This window comes from Urocitellus parryii, chromosome X (assembly GCF_045843805.1).
Source record: "Urocitellus parryii isolate mUroPar1 chromosome X, mUroPar1.hap1, whole genome shotgun sequence".
NCBI classification, from domain to species: domain Eukaryota; kingdom Metazoa; phylum Chordata; class Mammalia; order Rodentia; family Sciuridae; genus Urocitellus; species Urocitellus parryii.
The window spans coordinates 17,637,236-17,663,950 of NC_135547.1; the positions used below are offsets into that span (position 1 = coordinate 17,637,236).

At 39.2% G+C, this 26,715-nt stretch overlaps 1 protein-coding gene and 2 non-coding genes across 10 annotated transcripts; 2 read left to right on the forward strand and 1 right to left on the reverse strand.

The window, feature by feature from the left end:
* Positions 1–233: 233 nt before the first annotated feature.
* Pabir2 (PABIR family member 2) lies at positions 234–26,715 on the forward strand. 8 transcript variants are annotated; one of them, XM_026405609.1, is made up of 11 exons: positions 236–297; positions 1,164–1,405; positions 4,149–4,227; positions 8,414–8,470; positions 9,003–9,046; positions 9,126–9,180; positions 9,643–9,744; positions 10,017–10,102; positions 11,897–11,961; positions 15,587–15,683; positions 23,985–24,129. In XM_026405609.1, the coding sequence occupies exons 2-11, from the start codon at positions 1,308–1,310 to the stop codon at positions 24,127–24,129; spliced, it is 828 nt and encodes a 275-aa protein (XP_026261394.1). In that variant the 5' UTR covers positions 236–297; positions 1,164–1,307. The 8 variants fall into 8 exon arrangements, with proteins under 8 accessions (XP_026261398.1, XP_026261399.1, XP_026261395.1 ...); XM_026405613.2 differs by lacking the exon at positions 23,985–24,129 and adding an exon at positions 24,913–26,715 and having other exon boundaries at positions 234–1,405; XM_026405614.2 differs by lacking the exon at positions 23,985–24,129 and adding an exon at positions 24,913–26,715 and having other exon boundaries at positions 234–1,405; positions 11,900–11,961.
* Positions 6,091–6,212, reverse strand: LOC113194537 (small nucleolar RNA SNORA26). The gene has a single exon (XR_003302305.1). It is a non-coding gene; the product is annotated as a small nucleolar RNA SNORA26 (small nucleolar RNA).
* On the forward strand, positions 19,036–19,180 carry LOC113194538 (small nucleolar RNA U109). The gene has a single exon (XR_003302306.1). It is a non-coding gene; the product is annotated as a small nucleolar RNA U109 (small nucleolar RNA).

Sequence of the window (26,715 nt, forward strand, 5' to 3'; positions counted from 1 at the left end):
TTGGTTCAAACTCCTGAAAGCTGCCGCTCCAGCATCTTCTAACTATTGGCTCTTTTCGAAATAGGGCGCCAGGGTCCCCCGGCCAATGCCATTGAGCAAGGCGCCGGGCCCCCTGGAAACGCTCCTCCCTTTTAAAGGAGGGTCGAGGGGCGGGGCTGTCACGCATGCTCCGTGCCCGCGGGCCCATTGGAGAGGCCGCCGGGCGCGTGCGCAGGACCCGATGGGTTCCCGGACGCGGAAGAACTGGCCCCGCTGAGGCTCCCGCTTCCGAAGCGTGGGAGGCGGAAGAGACTGCAGGTTGTAGATTTTGGTCTTGGCCCCATCGGGTTCCCCCCGGGCCATTAGAACCCAAGAGAGGAAGAGGAGGCCCCGCGGCGGCGGCAGAGGGATCGAACCCCCAACCAGTCCTCGAGGCGGGAGGGGGGCAGGGACGGGCGAAGCTTCGATCTCAGTGCTCAGGAGCCTCCAGGGCTGTGTCCGGAGCATGGGGGGCTGGACCAAGTCCCCGAGTATGGGGAGCTGGAGCTACCGAAGTCTCCCTGCCAGGCCCTGCCCAACTGACAGGTTCTCGGTGTTACCGCTGCCCGGGCAACCGCGGCACCTGTAGCCAAGCCCCGCTGGTGGTCCTCAGCGGGAAAGCATGAGTTCCGCCGCTGCCTAGTTTCCTCCCCCTCCTTCTCGTCTTCCTCTGTGTCCCTTCCTCTCTCCTGTTTCCCACACCTCATCCTTATTTCCCGTCCCTGTGCTCTCCCCCCTGCCCTCTGTCTTCTTCCTTACCCTTCCCCCTATCATCCTCTCCCTTCCCCCATCCTCCCTTCCCCATCGCCCTTCCTCCCTTCTCCCATCCTTCCCTCGCTCCCCATTCTTCTCCCTCCCCCTCCTTCCCCCATCTTCCCATTCCCCCATTTACCCTCCCCCATCCTCTTTCCCCTTCTGCCCTGCTCCTCTTATCCTGTCCTGCATTTCCATCTAGCTTCTTTCCTTCCCTTTTCTTCCTCCCTCCATCCTTGTCTTTCCTCCATCTCTCTTTTTTCCTCATCCTCTTTCTTGATTCTGTTACCCTTCAACAATCTCTCCATCCTTCTCCCCTCCCTCTCCACCAGCCTCCCTTCCTCATCAGCATCCTCCTTCCCTCCTCCTCTCCTACTTTTCTCCGCCCTTAGCCCCCGCCCCTAAGACTCCGCCCCTTAGCCCCCGCCCCCAGCTGCCAGTCCCCAGCAGCTCAGTCCTGCAGTGAGTCTTGGGAGCCCATAGCTAAGCACCAGGAGCTGAGCACTGCCCGCTGTGCCTACCTGCAAGTCTCCGACATGGCTCAGGAGAAAATGGAGCTGGACTTTGAGCCTAGTACATCTCATGGGGGCACCCTGAGGAGATCCAACAGTGCTCCCCTGATCCATGGGCTCAGGTGAGCAGAACTGGGGAGGATGGTATATGGGGTTAAGAAGCTTCTTGACCCCATGCAAGCAATCTTCCTTCCCTAAAATGCAAGTTTGAGCTCATTTGGGCTGTCCAAATAGAGGGGTTGGGGACTTGTTTGCTTTACAGTGACTGGAGTCCCAAGGTGGAGTGAAAGTTTGACCTCAAACTCTGGGCCTTTTGGGGAAAAACAGCCACCCCCCACCTGGGGGTTGCCTCACTCTAAAAGAAATCACAGAAAGCTTCTGAAAGGTTGCTAGTCCTGGCTAATTTACACCAGGGAAAGTCAGACTGAACCCCTGGACCTAAGCTTGCAACTTGACACCTGTCTCTTAAGAGCTGCTATTTCTAAGCTTGGTTTAGGAACCCTGGCATTAACAGAGGTTTGCTTTAATAAATCACAATTTATCTAATAACTTCTAATTAAATGGTGTATTCATGTCATATTAAGTGATTTGGATTTGTTGAAATCTTTTTCAATTCTAAAACTGCCTGAAATGCATTTCAGTGAATTAAAAAAAAAAGGTTTCTAGTAACTTACATTAGTGAGAATAGAGGTTTGAGAAAATTATGGAAAGAGTCGATCGTTTAATTTTAGCGGCAGGGTCTTGTGTGATTTTTTTTTTTTTAATAAGACACTAGAGGGTCTATTTTTAAAGTAGAATCTTGTGATAGTGAAGGTTGGGTTGGCTCACCTCCTGAGCCTATTGCATTTCACTTTTATAAGTAGACAATTCATCTTAGGTAGAGAGCCAATTTATGAGATCCTTTCAAAAAATGGCATTGGTCCAAAAAATGGAATGGGAATACAATTAGCCAAAAACATTAATCAAGCACAGTGAGGGCAAAGAAAGGGGTAATCCTTGTCTATTGAACTGATTATAACATCTGTATTTTGAGGGGGGGAAAGAGGTTTACTTTTTTCTTTTATTAAATATAATTTTGAAACTGAAGGGATGATGGAGTGACTTTTTGTCTTATTTTATACTTTTAAGAATAAACTGTTTTTTGGGCTGGGGTTGTGGCTCAGTGGTAAAGCACTTGCCTGTGTGAAGCACTGGGTTCGATTCTCAGCACCACATATAAATTAATGAAATAAAGGTCCATCAACAACTAAAAAAATTTTAAAAAAGAATAAGCTGTTTTCTCTTTTGGTTGTCTTTTAAATTCTGGTGATCAAGCAATTGCTAGATACTAGGGGGATCCTACTGACCTGCTTTTAGACATATGTAGGAAAAAACACACTGTTTTTTGAATAATGATTTAAGTACTTGGAAGGTAGCATGTGATGTGATAAAAGAAAAGGTAAGGAGACCAGGCCTGGTCCCAGTTTTTACTAACTAGCCACACTCACAAATGAGTCATTTAACCTTTTTGAGTGTTTTTTTCACTTAAAATTAGGAGAGTAGAAATAGGCAATCTCAGTGGTCTTTTGAAGCTCATTCCAGTTCTGAAAATCCTTCTTGAACTCATTGTGGGCACAGCACTCTGCTAGGAACTGCAGAGATATTATATTAAAATAAAAAAAGCATCTCTACACCAAGAAGTTTAAGACACAAGACACTTTTCTTTTGCAGCACTGGGGAACACATTTTTTTTTTGGTGGTGCTAGGGATTGAACCTGGGGCCTCACACATTAGGCAAGCACTCTACTACTGACTACATCCCCAGCTCTTTTTAATTTATTTTAGACAGATCTCACTATGTTGCCCCGGCTGGCCTTGAGCTGGCCTTGGGATCCTCCTGTCTCAGCCTGGTCACAGGGATTACAGGTGTGCACTACCCTGACTGGCTAACACTTTAATGAAAGGTAAAGTAGGGGCTGGGAGTCATGGCTCAGTGATAGAGCATCTGCTTAGTGTGCATGCAGGGCTGGGGATGTAGCCCAGTGGTAGTGTGCTTGTCTAACATGCCCAAGGTCCAGGGTTGATCCCCGGCATTGCAAAAAGGAAAAAAAAAAGTTTCATTGAGCATGGTGGTGTATGAGCCCAGCAGTTCAAGACCAGCCTGGAGAAACGACCCTCTTTCAAAAGGAGAAGACGGAAAGAGATAAAGTAACGTGGGTGTCAAGAAGTATGTCATCTCCTAGTGTGTTCTTGGGTTCACAGGAGGTAATGATTGCATTAGGTTTGTGGAATGATGTGAGGCTTGTGCCCTGCCTGTATGAGGGCATGGTGTTTGAGGTGGGCATGGAAGGAGAGGAAGGATTCTGTCAGATAGTGGTAGGAAGGAGAGCATGTGAGGCAGAAGAGGCCTCCTGAACAAAAAAATAGTGCAGGTACATTTATTTGAACATTGATTCTGAGGTAGGACACTTGCTTTGGGTGGTCCTGGGATATGTGCTGATATGGCTTCTCTTGTAGAACAGGGCTCAATGGCACATGCAGAAAATGGTGGTATTCGTGGTTCTCTGGGATATACAGATGCGCTGCTTCCATCCGAGGGGGGACCTGTTTGGGGGTGTAGCTCTGACCAGAAGCAGCTGGAATGAACCAGTCTGTAGCTCCGCCCCACATTGCTCAGAGCTGCCCCCCAACCACTGAGGAGATCAGTATCTTGGCAAACCTGTAATCCCCAGCACACCAGTCAGGCAGCTCTGCCAGGAGGACGGAGGGTCCTCTGGAAGAAAGGAGGAACCATTGAATATTTCACTGTGAACTACGGAATTGATGCTAACATATTTGGAAGATCTTTCTCTAGAAGATATTAATTGTTTTATTTTTACTTTTCAGTGACCTTTCACAGGTTTTTCAGCCTTACACATTTAGAACTCGGAGGAATAGCACAACAATTATGAGCCGTCACAGTTTGGTAAGTATCAAAGTAAGTATCTGAAGTGATTTGGATTGGAGACAATACTTCCAAATATAGTTCTTCCTGGAAATTATGTGCTGTGCACAATTGGTTTTAGAGATTTATTTTAACTGTCTTGTTTACTACTTTTGCTCTGGCCATTCAGCTTTGGTACAATTGCTGTGGACTTTTGTATTTTAAAAATTTATTTATTGTTATTTATCACTACTTGCATCACAGTTGTGAGATAAGTCCGGATTAACTTCTAATTATAGCTGAGAATAGTGGTCTTTATTTGTCCTAGGATGTAAAAATCACTTACATAAAGTGTGTTTCTGACACTTATCTGTCAGATGATGCTGATTGTGATTGTTCTCTATGGCCAGAGCTGCTGTGTTCGAGATCACCTTATTAGATGGTTGGTCCAGTAGAAATTATAAGGTTTTTATATGGTAGCACTTCACATATAGAACTCACTCTTCCATCAGCTTCAGTGCTCTGGAAGACATCTGAGATGTAAGCACACAGACATCTAAATGGCTGAACTAGATTTCCAGTCTGTGCACAAAGGTTCATCGGTTTATTTATAGGAGAGCCTCTCTGACCTCTGAATCATTTAAAATTTATGCACAATTATAATAAGCTTCCAACCCAGTAGCATATGAGAAGCAGCAAATCAGAAGAGTTACATTTGTGATAAGGTATACTAATAGCTGCTAGTGAGGGAGGAAAAGGAAAAACTGAAAAACAGAAATTATTAAAAAAAAAAAGTTTGTGACTTGGCAGAAGGACTAAGAGGCGCCTGTTGATACTCCCTGAGGGTTTCACCTGTATAAAGCAGTATAGTGACGTTCTTAAGGATCCCTGGGTCATTAGACTTTTCTTAAATTCCAGTAATACCTATGTTTGTATGGTATTTTACACTTTGCAAGGTACTTTCAGGCATTTAATTCTTACAACAACCCCTCTGAAGTAGGCAGAGCAAAAGATGCTTTTGCCAATGAAAAGCAGCAACAGTTAAGACTCAAATCACACAATAGTAAGTGGCAGAGCTGGGATTAGAGTAGAAATCTTTCGGTGTCATTCCATTTGGTGTACTCTGAGAAAGGGGGAAATTTCAGCTGGAATGGCTCAAAATACTTAAAGGGGAGATGTTAGCTATCTAGAGATTTGATTCGCTTCACCTCCTTCCCTGAGGATATTAGGAAATTTAAGTATTTTTACTGGCTACTTGAGAAATATTTTTACATGTTATACAGCTGTGCACCTGATAAGAGTAGCACAGAAAAGAAGGGGAAAATGAATTTGCCTCTGTACACTTCACTTGCCTCTTTTGTTTTGTTTTTCTGGTGCTGGGGATTGAACCCAAGGCCTTGTGCATGGGAGGCAAGCACTCTACCCACTGAGCTGTATCCCCAGCCCTGCTTGCCTCTTTTGTAAGATGTGCAGATTCTTAACAATTCCGGTCTAGGCTCATCTCTCACACTGACAAATACCCTTTGCTCTGGCTGTCCCCAAATACCTTATTTTCTGAAGGAATTCTGGTGATTCACTGCTTTTGCTTGATCATTTTGCTACTGTACCCTACCCCTCCTTTCTAGTTTCTGGTCCTTCAGAACCCACTTTAATTCTTATATCTCCTGTGCACAGGCATCCTCAACTATCATGATATCAATTACACTGTATGCATTATATCACAGTATACTCTGTACATTTTTTTAAGAGAGAGAGAGAATTTTTAATATTTATTTTTCAGTTTTTGGTGGACACAACATCTTTATTTTTATGTGGTGCTGAGGATCGAACCCAGTGCTCCGTGCATGCCAGGCAAGCGTGTTACTGCTTGAGCCACATCCCCAGCCCTCTGTACATTTTTTTTCCAGCTCTAACTCCAGATAGGATCCAAAGAGGAGTTTTGCAATCTCTTGTCTGCGTCATATGGAGGTTTCCTTTACCCTTCTGTGTTAGCCTCTTAAAGCACTCCATCAACCTTGAAAGGGCGATGCTGTGTAAAACTTAATGTACTTCTGTGTGTCCCATAGTAACCTGCAAAGAGTGAAATGTTGGCGAATGACATGGAAAGAAACGGACGGTGAAAGAGGTGGGGAAAAGCAGAGTCTTAATGATTTTAACTGACTGGGTATAAGGGCAGGAAGGAGGACTCCCAAGTGACTGAAATTGTTTCTTCGTGACCCTGGGAATGGTAATGAGGAGTAGAGAAATTGAAAGAATTGGAAGTTTGGGGGGGAAGCGGATGAATTTCTTTGGGGACATGTGGGGTTTGAGGTGCCACTGGCTCCATGCTGTTCTCCAAAGCCATATTCTAAATTTGTTTGATTTTAGACTGCTGGTGTACTGTCTCACCACTTTCTCTTCTAACTGATGACCCTTCTTACTTTACAGAGAAGACAGTCACATATCTTGTATAAATGTCAACTTTTCTTCTCCTTAAAATGCCTTTATCATCATGTAGGATGCTTTTCCCTGATGGTTCTTACATTTTCTGACTCTCCTGTCACTTCACTATTATCTCCTCTGTCTTGTGCCATCAGTCTTTTCCTCCCACTTTCTTCTCCCAACTCACATCTAATATGGGGAAAACAAAGTGTTTTCTTTTTGTAGGTCTCTCCTTTCTTTCCCAGGGCTCCTTTTCAAAGCATAATTGACATTCAGCTGCCTGCAGTTCCTTGTCTCCTGATTTATTCTCAATTTGTAATCTTAATACTCCTACCACAACTCTGTTAAAAAACTGTCCTTGAAAATGTCACCAATGCCCACTTAAATTGCCGGTGTCCAGCGGTTCATTCCTTATCCCGCCTTAGCTCTTTGCTTTCCTTTGCATCATTAGCCAGCACCTCCTTAAATCTCCTGGCTTTTCTTTTTCCAGCTGATATATTACTCTTGTTTCTGATTCTGGACACAGCTTTGCTGTTCTCTTTCTGGTCCACTGTTCTAGTTCTGTCTAAAATTAACAAGTTATAATGTAGATGTAGCATCTGCATTTCTGACTGGCCACAGTCGGGTTGTCAGCTTTCTTTGGTTCTCTGACTGACATGTGTGTGCTCTTCCACGTTTGCCTGTTATAGTCTTTCTGCCTTATCTGCTTGCCTAGTAGCTTCGCATTGTTCAGATGACCTTATTAAGTGCTCATCAGTAAATACTTATTACTTTCATAACAGGAAAAAAAGAACTTTTAAAAAGGATTTCACTGGTGAAGTTTTTCTCTTTTCAAAACCTAGGAGAGAAAAAAGAAAGGTATGGTAATGAAGGGATATCATTTGAGGTAAAAATCATATTTCAGTGGATAATACTTGAAAATTTTACTTGAATTAGCTTTTTCCTAAAATAAACATTTTATACCAATCACTACATTCCTATTCAAAAAAAGTTTTAATGGTATAGGACCTCTTAAACAGGATACTTGTTTTATTTGGTTTTGTAGTGTTAAAGATTCACTTGCATTTCTTAGGGAATGAATTACAGTTGTTTACCTTATGGCTATTAAAACTAAGATCTGTTGATATGAATTGTATCTGATATTTTGTGGCCAGATTGCGATTATTTTGAAGGAACATAATTTGGCCCCCAAATCATTTTAGCTTTGTGTTATTAAAAGGGGGAGGATCTAAGGGAAATCAACAGTTATTTTAAAGGTATACCTTGCATTTCCACAATGCTTTTTCTTTGGTAAGATTTGTGGTGGTAGCATTATTGATTAAATCCCAGCGTTGATTTAGGTCATAGAAGCAAAATCTTAGTGTAGTCTTTTTGAGAACATTAATCATAGACAAACTATTACACTGTGCTTGTTAGCCTGTTTTTCTCTGTGTGTACATTGCTAATAAAAAATAACATTGTTTTTTTCCATTTTCATATGTTCCTTATTTTAGATAAGGGGGGTAATGGATATTTCCATGGTCAAGAGTGTTTTTCCCCTGCATTTATACAGCTCTACACTCATTTGGGGAAAGTGCTAAAGTCAGTGCCTGTCTAGCAACAGATGGTGCTTTGAGGTTGGACACCTGGTGTACTTTCTAAAGACTGAATGTACTGCCTCTAGTGCATTAATGTTCAGGATTTATTAGAGCTGAATTTCTAAGAAGAATATGAAAAATTATCTAGAAAGAGGTTGGTACACCAATAATGACAGCAGACTGCTGCTTTGTGATTCAGAAAATAGTAAATGTTTACTTTTTCTTTCCAGTTGCTGTCATCTTCACCTAATCGTATTCCTAGTAGCAGACTGCTTCAAATCAAAAGGGTAAATTTTACTTACTAGCTCAGATCTGAAGTTTTTTGGATTTTACATTTTGATTTTGATTTTGATTTTCAAGACTTAAATATTAGCCGGGCGCGGTGGCACACGTCTGTAATCCCAGCGGCTCGGGAGGCTGAGGCAGGAGGATCGCAAGTTCAAAGTCAGCCTCAGCAACTTGGCGAGGCCCTAAGCAACTTAGCGAGACCTTGTCTCAAAAAGGGCTGGGGATGTGGCTCAGTGGTTAAGCACCTCTGGGTTTAATCCCCAGCACCCCCAAAAAATAAAAATAAAAAAGAGACTTAAATCTTAAAAATGGGCCAGGATGCAATTCTGGGTAGTTGGAGACAGATTAAAAATTTTCCAAGTTTGCAGATAAAATAGACATGTGGCATGGTTGACAGGCTTAGAACGTTAGTTCTGCTCCCTTGTGATTCTGTCAAATGAGGTTGAGAAGTCTTTTGATTTTATTTGAAATAGAGAACAGTGTGGATGAAAATTCTATTTTTTTTTTTTTTTTTTACATTTGTCCGTGTAGGAAGAAGGCCTGGATATGATGAATAGAGAAACTGCACATGAGAGGTTAGTGCTTTGAAAGAGCAGGGCCTACTCTGATATGTCTTGTTTGTAAACACTAATGGTTTTTCTTTGTTTGTTTTAGGGAAGTGCAAACTGCAATGCAGATAAGCCAATCATGGGATGAGAGCTTGAGTCTGGTAAAGTTTTCCCATGTTTGCTTGTTTTTTATTTTTTAAAAATCTTGCTGGGTGTGGTGGTGCATGCCCTGGAGGCTAAGACAGGAAGATAGCAGGTTCAAAGCTAGCCTCAGCAACTTAGCAAGGCTGGAAGCAACCTAGCAAGACCCTGTCTTAAAAATAAAAAGGGATGGCGATGTGGCTCGGTGGTTAAATGCCCTTGGGTTCAATCCCTGATACCCTCTCCCCCCACACACAAAAAAAACTTTATGTGTTGTTCACTGGCTTTGTTAATTTTTTCATATGCCTCTGTCCTTTCTACTTCTAAATTGATAAATTGATTCTTGTTTTTAATCTGTTCTCCCAGCAGAGTAATATTGGAGGCCCTACATTTCTACTCTTAAAATGTAAATGTGTTATAGTAGTAAATGAGAGCTGTGGTATCCTGAATTGTTATGAGGAGATAATACTTTATGTTTACAGAGTGATAGTGATTTTGACAAGTCGGAGAAATTATATTCTCCTAAGAGGATTGACTTTACTCCAGTTTCTCCAGCACCTTCACCCACCCGAGGATTTGGAAAGGTAGGGTCATTGACAAGATATGAGCTATCTTTTACACAGTGTTTACTCTCTAAAACATATGTATACAAATCACCTCACTTTTAAAGTATCTAATAACTTCAGGGGAAAATCAATGAAAACCTATGATAACAATTTCAAAAAAATGTATATATATGTATATTTCACACATAGAAAGCTAAGCAATTTTGAGGACATTATTTCTGTCATTTTCAAAAGAACTTTCTGAAGATTGGAACACTAGAAATATTTTAATATTAAATATATTTTTCTAGCAATGCTTTTCACCATCCCTACAAATGTTTGTGAGTAGCAGTGGGTTGCCACCAAGTCCTGTTCCTAATCCAAGACGGTTTTCCAGGTAAGTGAACTTTCTCCCCAATATTTTATTGTGGAACTTTTCTAGCATGTAGCAAAACTGAAAGAATTTCACAAAGAATACCCATAAGTGCATCACTATTATTCTGTCACTAACAGTTTACCAGATTCCAATTTTTGATACTCAGTGCTGATTTATATTTAGAGGGGTCACACACACACACACACAGTTCATCCTTCTTATTTTTTTTCCTTTATAAACTTTTCTGTATTTTTTATTGATACATTATAGTTATACCTAATGATGGGATTTATTGTTATACATTCACACATGTACACAATATAACACTGTAATTTGGCCAGTATCACTCCCTAGCTTTTTTTTGTGGGGAGCGGGTACTGAGGATTGAACCCAGGGCTACTTAACCACTGAGCCAATCCCCAGCCCTGTTTTGTTTTTTATTTAAAGACAGGGTTTCACTGAGTTGCTTAGTGCCTTGCCGTTCCTGAGGCTGGCTTTCAACTCATAATCCTCCTGCCTCAACCTCCCAAGCCACTGGGATTACAGACATGCACCACTGCGCCCAGCTTAATTTATCCTTTTTTTGGGGGGGAAAAAATTAAGATTATAGACCAGTAATGGCACATGCCTATAATCCCAGGTACTCAGGAAGGTAATGAGGCAGGAATGTAATAATGGTCCACCTGTGCTTTTTTTAATTTTTTTTTTTAGTTGTCAATGAACCTTTATTATTTTATTTATTTTTATATGGTGCTGAGAATTGAACCCAGGGCCTCACACATGCTAGGCAAGGGTTCTACCTACCACTGAGCCACAACCCGAGCCCCCACCTTATGCTTTGAATATGGTCCTCGCTGCTCTGTCACTGAGGCTTATTTTAAAATGGACATGTTTTTCTTTCTTTTCTTTCTTTCTTTCTTTTTTTTTTTTTTTTTTTTTGTACCAGGATTGAACTCAGGGGCACTCAACCAGTGAGCAACATCCCCAGCTGAGTTGCTTAGTGGTTTCCTAAGTTGCTGAGGCTGGCTTTGAACTCAGCTTTCTGATTACAGGTGTTCCCCAGGCCATGTTTTTCTCCTCTTCTTTTCCCTTTCCCTCTCCCTGACCTAGCATGTGTGAGGTCTTGAATTCAGTCCTTAGTATCTCTCTCTCTCTCTCTCTCTCTCTCTCTCTCTCTCTCTCTCTCTCTCTCTCACACACACACACACACACACACACAAGTTTGTCAGAATCTAAATAACTTTTTTTTTTTTTGAATTTTTTTAATATTTATTTTTTAGTTCTCGGCGGACACAACATCTTTGTTGGTATGTGGTGCTGAGGATCAAACCCGGGCCGCACGCATGCCAGGCGAGCGCGCTACCGCTGAGCCACATCTCCAGCCCCTAAATAACTTTTTAAATAATGTTTCTTTTTGGTTAAGCTGTTATGGGTGTTTTGTCCTATGGAATTAATTTTAAAATGGCTTAAGGGCTGGGGATGTGGCTCAAGCGGTAACTCGCTCACCTGGCATGCGCGGGGCGCTGGGTTCGATCCTCAGCACCACATAAAAATAAAATAAAGATGTGTCCACCGAAAACTGAAAAATAAATTTAAAAAAATTTTAAAAAGGCTTAAAATGCTGTCATTCCAGATTGCATGTTCTGGATCAAATCATGTATTGACATTTCAGTTATTAAGTCTAGTGACAAAAGCGCTTTCCATTTCTACCTATATGACTGCCAATTTTGCTTGCTTATTTGATGAGCTATAATACTGTTTATCTTGCATCTGTTAGAAGAACTTCACCTTATTCTGTTTGCTTATTCATCAAAGCAGGAGGAGTCAGAGTCCAGTCAAGTGCATTAGGCCCAGTGTTCTTGGTCCTCTTAAAAGAAAAGGTATGTAGCAATATAGTGACAGTGGTTGACAATACTGTATATGTATTTAATAACTGCTAAGAGAGTGGCTCTTAAATGTTCTTAAAAACTTACAAAAGGTAAGTAAGTGAAGTGATAGAGGTAAATGACTTGATTGAATTATTGACTGCCTTATTTCACAATAAGTACATGTCAAATCATCAGATTTCATAATTTTAATATATGCAATTTTATTTGGCAATTATACCTCAATAAACCTGGGGGGGAAAGAAGGGATGTATCACATTTCTAGTATTTAAGTCATCCACGCCTAAATTAAAAACAGGAGTTCTTATCTGAAGTGAGCTCACAGCATTGCTCTCCTTTTTTTCTAAAGAAACGTCAAGTATTCCCACTGTACACTTGCTCTACTGAGTGTAAATTTTGTAAATTAGCTATTTGATACTGTTTATATTTTCTTACACTTCCAATCTGAATTTTATTCATATATTTATGATATATATTCCAAAAATATTGCCTCTCAGTGATCTGAATGTAAAAGAGATGCATAATTGTGATATTGTGGAAGTATGATAATGTCATAGCAAATATATCTGTAAACATGCTGTATGCTCAAATGTAAGGTGAGATCCACCCCCGTCACCATATTATATATACCTCAGCAAAGCAAGAATTGCCATGTATTCAGGTCTATAGAGTTTTCCATGTAATTGGGTACTCTCTTTAATTACCTTATTTTCAATCATGAAGCACTAAAGTGGTGTCAGTAAATACTAATTTTAGATGCATGCAGAAGGCACCTGAAGGCAGGCATATTTTTTGGTACCAGAGATTGAACCTGGGGGTGCTTAACCATTGAGCCACATCCCCAGCACTTTTTAATATTTTATTTAGAGACAGGGTCTCACTAAGTTGCTGAGGCTGACCTTTAACTCATGATCCTTCTGCCTCAGCCACCAGCCCCCAGCCCATCTTTTTTTAAACAAAGGCAAATTTAATAGGCATCAGCCATTAATCCTGGGGTTATGAGCATGTGATTGTAAATATCAGATGGCATTTTGAAAAAGAGTTTTCACAAGGGCTTTTGAAAAACAATTGATTAAGGGCTAGGGTTGTGGCTCAGTGGTAGAGTGCTTGCCTAGCATACATGAGGCACTGGGTTCCATTTTCAGCACCACATAAAAATAAATAAATAAAATAAAGGTATTATGTCCATCTACAACAACAAAAAAATTTTAAAAAGCAATTGAATAAGTAGTTCTTTGTGGAAATTATTCTTCATGGCCAATGAACAAATCAACTCTGCTTATATTGGTGAACTGATACTTAGGGTTTGGTGAAATCTTTCCAGTCATAGGGTCACACACAGATGCAAAAAGTACTCTATTTGAGACAACTTAAAACTAAAGATGATGTGATATAGAAAATAGATCCTTATATTGGTGATAATATTTATATTTAACAAATACGTTTTATAAACAGTCTTTAATCTTACAAGAGTTATGTACAATTCTAGGAACATTTTCAGGCAATTAAGTAGAAATGATACTTGAAAATAAAACTATGATTATTAACTTAAATTTTGTTGCAGGAAGTTAATGAATTACTATGGTTGTCAGTTTTGTAGCTATTCCAAGATAAACCAGCAGATGGAGGGATTCTTTGCAAAATAGGGTTGAAGTTTTGTGATAGTAAAGTGAAGTTGAAAGCCCCAGCATTTTTTTTTAAAGCTACATGTTAAAACATGGGGGAGGGGTGGAGAAATAAAAATATTAATTTTCTGAATTTTAATAATTTTCAGAATAGTTCTAGAGGAAGGATAACATGAATTGATGGAAAATACGGAAAAAGTGAATGTTCCATTTGTTTTTCTTTAATGTTTTTCTTTCATAAAAATCTTGTACAGTTTTAAGTTCAAAACTTAAGTTCATTATTAAATGTACTTATTTCCTACTGGGTATATAGATAGCACCATGAATTAAAATGTCTATAACATTTCATTTTCAAACTGGGGCTGGGAATGTAGCTCAGTCATAGAGTGCTTACCTAATATGTGCCAAGCCCTGGGTTCCATCCCCCACACCATCGAATGAAAAGGTGGGGACAGGTGCAGTGCAGTTAGCCATCTGTAATCCCAGCTATTCCGGAAGCTTGCAAATTCTAGGCCAGCCTTGGCAATTTAGTGAGACTCTGCCTCAAAATAAAAAAATAAATAAAAGGGACTCGGTAAAGTGCCCATGGGTTCAGTCCCTAGTACCAAAAAATAAAATGTCATTTTCAAAGAAGTGCATGTTTTAAATGAAAGCACACCTTTTTTGAAAAGGGGCATTTTCTGCCTGATTCAGAGTTGTAAGACAACCCTACTACTTGGTGGCAAAATGTTTAGCATTATTTCTTTTGGTGCCAAGTTTTACTGTTATCATTTCTGAAAACATCTATAGGATTAAGTTAGCGTTACGATACCAAATTTGAGAACTGAAAAATAGTTGCTTTTAATTGCACATGTACTTTAAAACTTGTATTTTAAAAATATTTTTAGTTATAGGTGGACATAATACCTTTATTTTGTTTATTTAATTTTTTCAATGTGGTGCTAGGGATTGAACCCAATGCCTCATGTGTGCTAGGCAAGTGCTCTACTACAGAGCCCAGCCCTCAAACTTGTATTTTTAAATCTTAATTTTCATTAAATAGTGTAAAGCAAACTTTTACTTCCATGCTACTGACAATACATTTTTAACCCATTTAATGTCATCTCAGGAAATGTTCAGATATTAAAACATAAATAATCTTTGCTGGAATGGGTTTGTGTCTCAGTGGTAGAGTTCTTGCCTAGCAAGTGTGAAACCCTGGGTTTGATCCTCAGCACCACATAAAAATAAGTAAAATAAAGGTAAAAAATATTGTTTAAAAATAATCTTTGCTAACCATCTAGCATAAATTATTTATTGTGAGCTTTGTTTTCTGTTTGGTAATGCTTTAGTTCAGCTATTATTTAGCTTTGGTTCATTTTGCCTGATGTAATCTGTGTTCTATTCTTCTATTAAAGAACATGAATATATTCATAACATGCTACATGTTATGAATAAGAAATTCTTTTAAAGCTGTTCTTTTTTTTTTTTTTTTTTGAGTACTGCGGATTGAACTCAGGGGCACTCAACCATTGAGCCACATCCCCAGCCCTATTTTGTATTTTATTTAGAGACAGGGTCTGAGTTGCTTAGCACCTCACCTTTGCTGAGGCTGGCTTTGAACTCCATGATCCTCCAGGTTCAGCCTCCCGAGCCCCTGGGATTACAGGCATGCGCCACCGTGCCTGGCTAAGGCTGTTCACTTTTTGCTTGAGGTTATGTGGAAGCATATTTCTTCTATATTAAAGCACATGGAAATAATTTAAGTAATAATTCAAAGAAGCATTCTGAGCTTTGGTTAAATAAAGATCACCTGATTTTCACACCAATTTTTTTTTTTTTTTTTTTTTTTTTGTAGATGGACATAATACCTTTTTTTAAAGTGTGGTGCTAAGGATCAAACCTAGTGCCTCACACATGCTAGGCAAGCGCTCTGCCACTGAGCTACAACCCCAGCCCACTAATCTTATATTTATAAAATTGCATTAAAGTCACATCATCTCTTTCCATTTTAGGTGAGATGGAAACAGAAAGCCAGCCCAAGAGGTTCTTCCAGGGCACAACCAACATGCTGTCTCCAGATGCTGCACAGCTGTCTGATCTCAGTTCATGGTAAAAAAAAAGAAAGAAAGAAAATCAAAAGGATATTAGGGTTTGATCCTTTTTAAAAAATATTTATATTTTAGTTGTAGTTGGACACAATACCATTATTTAATTTATTTATTTTTATGTGGTGCTGAGGATTGAACCCAGTGCCTTGCACGTGCTACATGAGCATTCTACCACTGAGCCCCAGCCCCAGCCCCCAGGGTTTGATTCATTTTTAAAAGAACCACATTGAAAGTATATTGGGATAATTAAAAATATATTCAGCTTCTAGTTTATGCTTCCTTAGAGGAGTCTCTGCACAGGTTTAGATAATTTTGAATATCCCAGATCATTTGAAAGGTATGAATACTTCCTTTGGATACAGCTTCAGTTTCATTCCTAGCTCCTGTTAGGTCAGCCTCTCAATAGGTGGAATGGTTTAGTAGAGTGTGAACAACTGTCTGGTGTGAGAAAGTCACAGGCTTGCCGTGGGTATTGTACATTGTTTGGAGCTTCTATGTTGGCATTTCATATTATATCCTTTCAACTTAGCAGAGAATACCCATATTCTCTTAGGCATTGCATTCTCTAAATACCATGATGTGTGGTATTTAGATTGATGCTTTTGGAAAATTCAGGGCATTTCATTGTAATGTGAACTAAGGTTTCATTTTTTATGGTTATACTTCCTGATTCTTATGGTCCAGTCATACAACCGGTATAATCTTAGTTTAGTAGTGTAACTTTAGGGCCTTTCTGTTTTTGTGGGAAAGTTAACTACTTTTCCTATATCTGAAGTTGAACTGAGAATTTACATGCAGAAATACATATGGGGGAAAAGGAAGGGAAGAGATAGCAGTAACCAGGTAATATCTATCTGGAAATCTTTAAGTATTCCCCAGTCAACTTGCTGAGTACTCATATCCAAGACTACAGTTGCTTAATGACTTTCAGAACTTTGTTTCCTGAGTTTTATGGCTGAGTGTTTTTTTTTTAAGGCACTCACTTTAAAAATAGGAGGATATTCTCTGAATGGAGGAAGTATTGATAATTTCTTCCCAAATCAACTTACTCATTGTTTTGTGTAAGATAACCTGTACTTCTAGTGGTCTAAGAAGTCAAAGATGATTATTATTGCTTATTAGACTCATAGATCAATACTGCCTTTAGATTTTTCTAGCTATTCAGTCCCATAGTCTCTCCCACCCCCCACATCTCTGTGTCCCTGATTGCTCAGTGTGCTAATTTTGGTACAGAGTGCCTTTCCGTGGACGTAGATGATTGCAAAGAGCAATGCCTGAAGCTTGTCAAGAGGACTAGCAGATGAAACTCTATACTTAGTGCATACTGCATACTACTTTTATGGTAAAGTCAGTTTGAATATAGGCACATGACTAGAAATAGGTTTGCTTATCCAGTTAGTAACTAAGTGACTAGGATGACAGCATTTTACCAAACTAAAAACATGCAGGGTAGGGGGTTGGGGCTTTAGCTCAGTGGCAGAGCATGGGGTCAGCATGTGCAAGGCTCTGGGTTCAACCCCAAGTGCACGCGTGTGTGCGTGCACACACACACACACACACACACACACAAATAGAAGATGAGGAGATTTATTTTGATATCATCTTAGGTTGCCTGCCAAATGTTAGAAAACTGGTTCACGCCATTAAGAAAGGAAAGAGAAAGCACATTATTTATACCAAGGGTCCTTGCTTCTCATCCAGGCATTTATTCCTTTGAGCAGCACACCCTTAGTCATGTATGGCAGTGGCTATTGTGAGACCTCAATTTCTGGTTTGGGTACTTCCATACCTACGAGTAGAACTATGAGTGTCTATGAGAGCCTTGGGAACATTGTCATTGATGATAAAGGGAAAGATTTGGCTTTTGAGCACAAAAGGCTATTGCCTTACACAGGAGAGATTTGCCATATTCATGACCACTCCTAGAGTGCTAACAGATGGTCCAAGTAATCTGTGATAATGAAATTTATTCCTTATCTGGCATGGTGATGCACATCTATAATCCCAGCTACTCGGAGGCTATGACAGGAAGATGGTCAGTTTGAAGCCAGCCTTCGCCATTTAGCAAGGCCCTAAGCAACTTAGCAGGACCCTATTTCCAAATAAAGTAAAAAGGGCTAGGGATGTGACACAGTGGTAACATCTCTTGGGTTCAATTTCTGGTACCCCTCCTCCCCAAAATAAAAAGGCTGAGGCAGGAGGGGCTTGAGCCCATGAGTAGAGACCAGCCAGGACAACATAGCCAGACTCCATCTTTAAAAAAAAAGAATAGTTAAGTCATGAACTAAACTTTCAAATTATGCTTTTAGTCATTAATAAGTCCAAATTAGCTGGTGGCACATGCCTGTTATTTCCGCGGCTTGGTAGGCTGAGGCAGGAGGATCACGAGTTCAAAGACAGCCTCAGCAACTCAGCGAGACCCTGTCTCTTAATAAAATACAAAAAAGGGCTGGGGATGTGGTTCAGTAGTTAGGTGTCCCTGGGTTCAATCTTTAGTACCAAACAACAACAAAATAGTCAAAATTTAGTGTTTAGCTCTGTACTCTGAGGTTACTAAAACTTAAAATTATACCAAGACTTTTGGGACACCTTATATTCTGATGATAACACTGGCGTCCATGATGAAGAAAGTTTAATATGAGTTACTCTCTTTATGGACAATATGGATCCCACTTTTGCAGAAACATTTCTTCTAAAGGTGGTTTCATTGATTAAAATCACACATCTGTAATTTTAGGAATAAAGACAGAGATAGATAGGAACCAGTTGCATCCTGGCTCATATTGCCAAGGGTGACAGTCTTATATTTTTTAGTTGTTGATGGACCTTTATTTTATTCATTTAATATAATCAATGGTGCTGAGAATCAAACTTAGTGCCTCACACATGTGAGGCAAGTGATGTACCACTGAGCCACAACCCCAGCCCAGGCATCAATTCTTATACTGCCTTTTAAAGAGCAGATAGTAGATCAGATAACTACTAATGATGATAACTACATCATTAGTAGTTATCTCATCATTTTATTCTTTATAGTTTGTTGCTGCCCCACCCAACAAAGAAAGGAAAAAGATTGGTTTTTACAATCTTTAAAGTTTATGTACTAGATGGTAGTCTTTAAAATCTGACATCTTTGAAGTATAAATTAAATTTGAGTAGGGATTTCTGTCCAGTTAAGCATACTTTTTATTTTTTATAAACTAAATAAAAATTCTGAAGTCATTGCCAACCGAATCTGGGGAACATCATTAACCACAAGGCAGGAATTATGTCATTTCTCATTTAGTCCTTATGAGCATCAAGTGTTTGAGTATAACTCAGAAGTATATCTTTGTATGGTTCTTTGATTCTTTTTGCATGTTGGGAATTCTTTCTGTGGTTCTTGCTCCATTATGAGCAGGACTTCAGGATCTGCAATATGCTATATTGAATAAAGGCATTTTCAGGGCTTCTGGCCTTTCTATGAAGATTAAGTGATAGTCTATTTCTCCTACATAAAAGGAAACATTCTCCCATGAATTTTTTTTCCTAGTGCATTAGTATTAATGAGTTTATTTTAACATTTTGCCTGAAATTTGTCTCAGTGGTTCTAACATAATTTTTAGTGTTATATATGTCAAGTAAAAAAATAAATATTTTTTTGACAAAAAGAAATAAGACAAAAATAAATATTAATCATATATTTTATAAAATTAATTTATATGATTAATATTTAGAATGTATACATAGACTTTAGAGATGTTTATATGAAATACTCAGACATGTGTATAGATACTTTTAAATTCCTGTCCCCAAGGTAAAGGAAAATGGTCATATTTAAATATGTAATCCTATTTGGAAAGATAATACTGGGTCCCGCTAAGGCAAGATTATAGAGCCTGAGATCTGTATGTATCAGTTCAGTAGTTCAGTTCATACCATGGGGTTGGGGATGCTCTGTATGTAGTCTTACCTTATACCAAAGTCTCACTAGGCTAGATAGGACTGTGACTGATTGCTATTGCATTTACGTGCCTGTCATTAATCTTGATAGAACCTAGCTTTTTTTTTTTTTTTTTTTTTTGGTACTAGGGATTGAATTCAGGGGGACTCTACCACTGAGCCACATGCCCAGATTTTAGAGATAGGGTCTCACTGAGTTGCTTATTAGTGCCTCACTTTTGCTGAGGCTGGCTTTTGGAACTAGTGATCCTCTTGCCTCAGCCTCCTGAGCCGCTGGGATTACTGGTGAGGGCCACCACATCTGGCTCAGAAGCTAATTTATTGACTGGATGAGTCTCTGTGCCTTGTCCTGTTGGGGAGATAACATGAGCCACATTGGATATCCTAGTTTTATTATTGTTTTCTCCTTTGACTATTTTAATGATTCGCTTATACTTTCACCCATAGTTTTTAGACAGGGTACTTCTTTCTCAGTTGGTAATCTCAGTTGTGTGGTTCCAATATTGTCTCGATAATGTATATTCAGTGGCTGCAGTGAATTAGTTCACTTTTGATTCAGGTATTCCTCTGTACAAAATAAATTGTATAGGTCCTTTGCTTTTCTATCATTGTATGGTCTTTGGCCATTAGTGGAAGTAAAGCTCATTAGCACCTTTATCAGAGCTTAAGTGAAAAAAGAAGAGAAACTCAAATTAGACCAGACTATGTTGTTTTTAGAAGCTCTGATATAAGCTTTAATAATGATCACTGTGAAAATTACTTTTGTACGGTGATCTCTCTGTGGATACAAAAAATTGTATAAGTCTTGCTTTACACGGATATAACAGTTGGTGATTTGTGACCTGTATCATTTCTGCTTCCATGACTATGTATAGTCATGCCAGATTTATTAGGACAGAAATTAGATTGTATGTTTAGCAAAAGTACCTAGCTAAAACTTCACCAACTTCTGAATCTAAATTGCAGTGGAAACTAAAATGTAAGTGTGCTGTTTTTCTCTTAATGAACCAGATTACATACATTTTTATGTAATAATAGAGAAGAAATCCTGAAATAAAAAGTTGAGCTTTTAAAAAAAATTTCCTGGTAACTTCTCCATGTGTTTATTCCTCTTAAGGTAATCAACAGTGTTAGAAGAAAAATTCCACTGCCTGTGTCATATTATACATTTCTAAATTAATAGTGGATTCACCTAAGCAAGCAAGTTCTAGTACAAATGGAATCTTTTATGCCAGGGCTCACCATAAGTCTTGTGGTTGGAATAAGGAATTCTTTATTTATATTCAGATTATGTGCATGGTGGCCAAATTTTAATCTAAGCCTGTTTTCTTCCTGCCAACTAGCATAGAGCGTGTCCTTCGGCTGCCCAGCCAATATGTGCTTTAAGAAAGTAAATTCATTTTAATATTAGTCTAGGCAAAAAGCTGCAGGAGGAAAAATTACATATGTTCCAAAGGAAAATAGAAAGGTCTTTTTGATTTTCCAATGTCCTGGAGTATCTGTGCCACTTTCTTTCAGTAGTTTGAATAATTCATATTTTAGACCTATTTTGCCATTTGGTTGAACAAATATCAGGGCCAGCTAAATTTTCCGAACTTCTTACTTAAAAGTGGAATTATTAATGAGGCATTTAACAGCAGTGAGCATAGTGTAGGAGTAGTGTGGAGTATACTGTTTCCATTTTTATTTTTACTTCTCCAAAGCCTATTTGTAGTCTGTCTCCACCTAAAATCACTCCATAGGCAAGAAAAGGACATGATATTTGGGGACTGGAGGTGTAGCTTACTAGTAGAGCACTTGCTTAGCCTGCTCCAGGACCAGGGTTCCACCCCGAGCACTGACAAGGAAAAAAAAGGGGAGGGGGATTGAACATAGGAGTGCTTTACCATTGAGCCACATCCAAGTCTGTTATTTTTTTTTTTTTTTAAGACTAGAGTGTCACTAATTGCTGAGGCTCATCTCAAACTTGGAATCCTCCTGTCTCGGCCTCTAGAGTTGGTGGAATTATAGGAATGTACCATAGTGCACAGTAAGAAATGACATTTTAAAAACAGAATAGTGAGAAGTGGGGGACAGGGATAGATTACATTTCATTGAGTGTAATATATGGCCCAGAGACTTCCAAATAAAGCATAGCTTTAACTTGGAAATTCATAAAAATAATATTAAAAGACTCATAACATTTAGACTCAGTGCCTCTTAGGTCAGAATAGGTTCTCACAAATGAGCTAGCGGCCAAACTTCAAATTAGAACCCATATTTCCTGATTCACATAACTCATTCTACAATAATATACTTTTTCCCTTTCAAAAAATAAAAAATATGACTGTGTAAATTCTGTTTTTTGGAACTGAGGATATTGAATCCAGGGCGCTTAATTTCTGAGCCATATCCCCAGGTCCCCCTGCCCCCCAACTTATTGGTGGTTCTGGGGATCGAACCCAGGGACTTGTGCATGCAAGACAAGCACTCTACCAAATGAGGTACATCCCCAATTCTCCCTCCACCAGCCCTTTTTAATTTTTACTTTGAGACAGGGTCTCTCTAAGTTGCTTAGAGCCTTGCTAAGTTTCTGAGACTGGCTTTGAACTTGCGATCATCCTGCCTTAGCCTCCCGAGCTTGTGCTGCTGTGACCAGCTATGTAAATTCTTAAGCTGCCTAATCTCTCCAGCTTTGTCTCTTAATGTGTTCTCTTTATACCCCATACTACAACCACATTAGCCTGCTTTTGATTCCTAGAACTACCCTTGCTTCTTCACAAACCTTGCTTAGTTTATTCCTGTTCGTCTTTCAGATTATACTGCAAATATCACCTCTGGGCAGCCTTTCCCAGTTCCTCTGGGTTAGATTAGGTTATCCATATGTTGAGCACTCATAGGCCCTTGTATCTTGCTTTGAGTAGCTGTATGACAAATGATAATTATATATTTATTAGCATGATTACTTAAATGTTTGTCTCCTAAATTCAGTGAGGACAGGGAACATGTCTCTTTCATGCCTTTGTCCTAGTATCTAGCATACTTCCTACATTTGGCAGGCACTCAGTAAATGTTATACTAAGCAAATGAGTGAATTCAGGCAAATATAGAACATGGAGCTTATATATTAGATTGATGGGAGTCAAAGTCAGAAAGGCAGCTTGATGCCAAATTGCAAGAATTTTCAAATCCCTTCTAAAGTATGAAGCCAGATCCACAAGGCAGTCTGGCTTGATTGTTGGGAACAGTGGGCGCCTGGCTAGATGGGGCAGGTATTCCTGGCCTGAGTTAAAGAAATGCTTAATGTCCAGATCAGTTTCAGTGGAAACACAGACACAGAGGCCAGTTGTTCACATTAAAGTGGCAGTGGTCATGAGGATATTGGGACCATGGATAGGGAGCATTCATTTTAAAAGCTTAACTGGAGAATACCTGAGAGATCAAAGAAAAGAACCTTTTGGAGAGGATAGGGAGACCTTTGAGGTTTGGAAGCAAGAAAAAAGGAAATGGCATAAGGAATTCATAAAATCAGAAGAATATCAAAGGCATATAATTGGAGGGGAAAATCACTATTTTCTTTCTTTCTTTTTTCTTTTTTCTGGTACCAGGGATTGAACCCAGGAGTGCTTAACCACTAAGCCACATCCCTAGCCCTTTTTTATATTTTATTAAGAGACAGGGTCTCGCTGAGTTGCTGAGGCTGGCTTTGAATTGGTGATACTCCTGCCTCAGCCACTGTATCCAGCTAAGAAAACATACACTCTAGTAGTAGGCAAGTGGTCAGCTCTAACGTGGTTGAAAGAGTTTGTTTTAGAGTAGAGGAGCTGGAAAGCAATGTGCCTGATGGCACACTTTAGCCAGCCCAAGAAGTGGCACCTCTCTGAGTCTGGGCTGATCGGAAGGTAAAAAGATAAATATAAGGATACACACACACACACACACACACACACACACACACACACACATTTTTTTTTTAACCTATGGTTCTGGGGGTTGAACCCAGGGCTTCATGCATGTGAGGCAAGCACTCTTCCAACTGAGCTATATAGCCAGCCCAAATATGAGGATGTCAGAAGGTCAGGGAACCCTCTCGCAAAAACCATGGCATGCAAGAGAAATGCTTATGAATGCTTATCCTGTGTTGGGACAGTCTGCTGCCTGTTGTGGGTGGGGGAATTCACAAATGATACAGAACCTTGAAAGTTTGTCTTTCAGGGTTTATGTGAATATAATTTCACAGGTTAGTTCATTGCTGTTGCTTTTATGCTTTTTATTATTTACAAATGCTCCATTGATGCGTGAGTCTTTGAAACCGTGTCGTTGCATGTATGTTTACCCTGATAGCTGCATTTGCTTATAATTCTTTTTGCTTTGTCCTCAGTTCAGATATTTTGGATGGCAGTAGTAGAAGCAATGGCTTATCCTCAGACTCACTGGCTACAGGCAGCGTTCCTGCACAGTCTCCAGTAGCATGCTCCAATTCATGCTCCTCGTTCATCTTGATGGATGATCTCTCAGCCAAGTGACTTAACGATTTCTGACTCAGTGCTTTTTAACTGCCGTTTCCCACATGAAATATTCAGTGAGGAACGCAGAGAACTTTGATCCATAATGAGGATTGAAGTTTGACAGATGTCAGTCATTCTGATGCTGTTATTTGGGGGGTATCTCTCCCCTCTAAAGTTTAATTACTTACTATCATGTCTGTTTTTGTCAATCTCATTTTGCATTTAATGACTAAATCTTAAAATACCGATTTTTGATCACTTAGAAGCTTTGCTTTTCTTAAGTGCCTCAAAGAGCACCTTCTTTCAAGTCTATATGCTTAAGGGAAGCACTGATGTGGACTTGCTATCATGGTTCTTTTCCCTAGCAGTGATGTGATCAAGTTGATCAGAAATTCTCTTGCTTGAGAGATTTTTCTGTTGTTGTTCTTTGTCAACTACATGGTTTCCAACCCCTTTATTTCCCAGCAATATGCCAATTGCTTTTGAACAGATTAAATTTTTAGTTTTCTGCATTAGCTTAAAGTGCATTATTTTGTTTTCTTTTCCTGTTTGAGCTGCTGCTTACTTGCCATTTCTCACAGAGGGGAAGAAATGCCTAGTCGCTTCCATCACTATCCTTGTTGCTTCTTTGCTAGTGGAGTATATGATGAGAGGATCAATTTTAGTGCTGAGAATGTAAATGAACTTCAGGATGCCTATGTTAGTCACCCCAGGTTCTTATGACTTTGTTGCCACAGTTGATAATTCTCCTCCCAAACCTGTTGTCCTAAGGAATATATAAAATATTGTTGATATTTCTAGGTGGTGTTATCAAGGAGAAGAAATTCCTGCCTTGACCAGATGTGTGGAGCATCTACAAATGAATGAATAATGTATTTGCATACAAAGCAAGTGGTCCTTGGAGCTGTCAGTGTCTCCGGTGGTATTATGAGGCCTTAGGTGCCTTGGGGTACATTGTCGTGCTGTAAGGGATGTATATCCTAAGGTAGTGTGGAAAAAGGAGGCTTTATGTGTGTGATAGCCACATACTATTTCAGTTGCTGCTTTTATCTGATTTCTTTGTGTCATTGGATTTGTTTGTTTTGTCATGTGGTGACTGGTGTTTTGGCTATTGTGTTGTTGCCAGAGTCGGAATCCAGTTTGTGTACATACTGCCTTATAGTAAAGGCAGTTAAATCTCTATGAGAAAGCTTTTAGGAGCTGAAAAAGTCAATGTTATCGTGCATTCTGCTTTTAAGAAGCTGTTTGAGCTATAAAAACTGTACCTACTAGTAAGTGTGAGGTACTGTGTTATTTAATTTTTACAAAAGGAAATGTGTGGCTGAGCTATTTAGGAAATCTGAGTGTACTCTCTTGTTATGTTATTTATGAATTATACCATGTAAAATGTCGTGTTCTTTTCATCTTCAGACATTGTGGTTGGATTGTCTCTGTCTAATATGCACATTGCCTGCTAGGATCATGCTATTCCATTTTTTAAATGAATGTAAGAAACAAAAACTACTGCACTTGTGTCTTTTGAAGGCAAAGATCCTTGGATTTTTAAGGAAGATGGTGTGCTTTGAAGGCACCCCTAGACTAGCAATAGCAGATTGCTATTGAAGGGAAACCTGTTCTCTTCCAATTATTAGAGAATTTCACTTAGCTTGCAGTAGTTCTATTAAAGAATTAGATGTGTCCTTTATTTTAAATTGTAATCACTGCCATCACAGCCACTAAGAGCTTTTGTTCCTGTGTTGCTTTCGCCTATGCAAAGGCCAAAAACCCTTCGAAACTAATGCCACTGTCCCCTTGTGTGCCATCTTAAAGACAATCTCTTTGATGGTACTCGGTATATCTATTCTGTTTGTAAAAGAACCATGTTAAGATGTTTTTGCTCCTATAATGATAATGGTTTTGTCTTTCAGGAGATTTGTCCACCTTCACTCTACTGTCTTCTTTGCCTTAAAGGGACACTCTTGGGTTCAAATGTAGGAATGTTAGGAGAGAACCTTTGAAATGTGATGATATTTAAATATATTTTTTGAAATCCAGTGGTGGGCTAGAGCAGGAAATTGAAATTATTCCAGTGGTATGAGAACTGAGAGGCAAGATGATTCACTTTATTGTTTAAACTAAGGTTCATTTTCAGTTTTTATTCTTTAAATGGACTGAAACGTTAGGTTTGTGCAGGGATTGTTTTGAAATCAATAAAAGACAGACATATGCTAGCCCACAGATGAGCTTTCTTGACAGTACCCCTTTATTTTTATATAAAGTCTAATATTTGAGAAGTGGTTATTGTTATAAAGTAAAATTCCCTCTTCCTATTCTAATACTATATCATATATTTCAAGCTTCTATTTGAAAACAAGTACAAGAAGTCATAAGATAATCCTACAGATACTGTTTGACTTATAATCACTGTTTCATGACAACTGCTTTTGGAATAATAGAATAATAATAGAAAGTTTTGTGAAATGCTGGCCTTGCATATATCTTAGAATGCAAATTTAATAAAGTGTGTACATGCATAAAATATAGTGTTTTAAAAGTCTATCTCTTTTATTCTTCTTGATAATTGTTTTCTGCTCCATATTCCAAAAGTCCATTCTCTGTATCTAA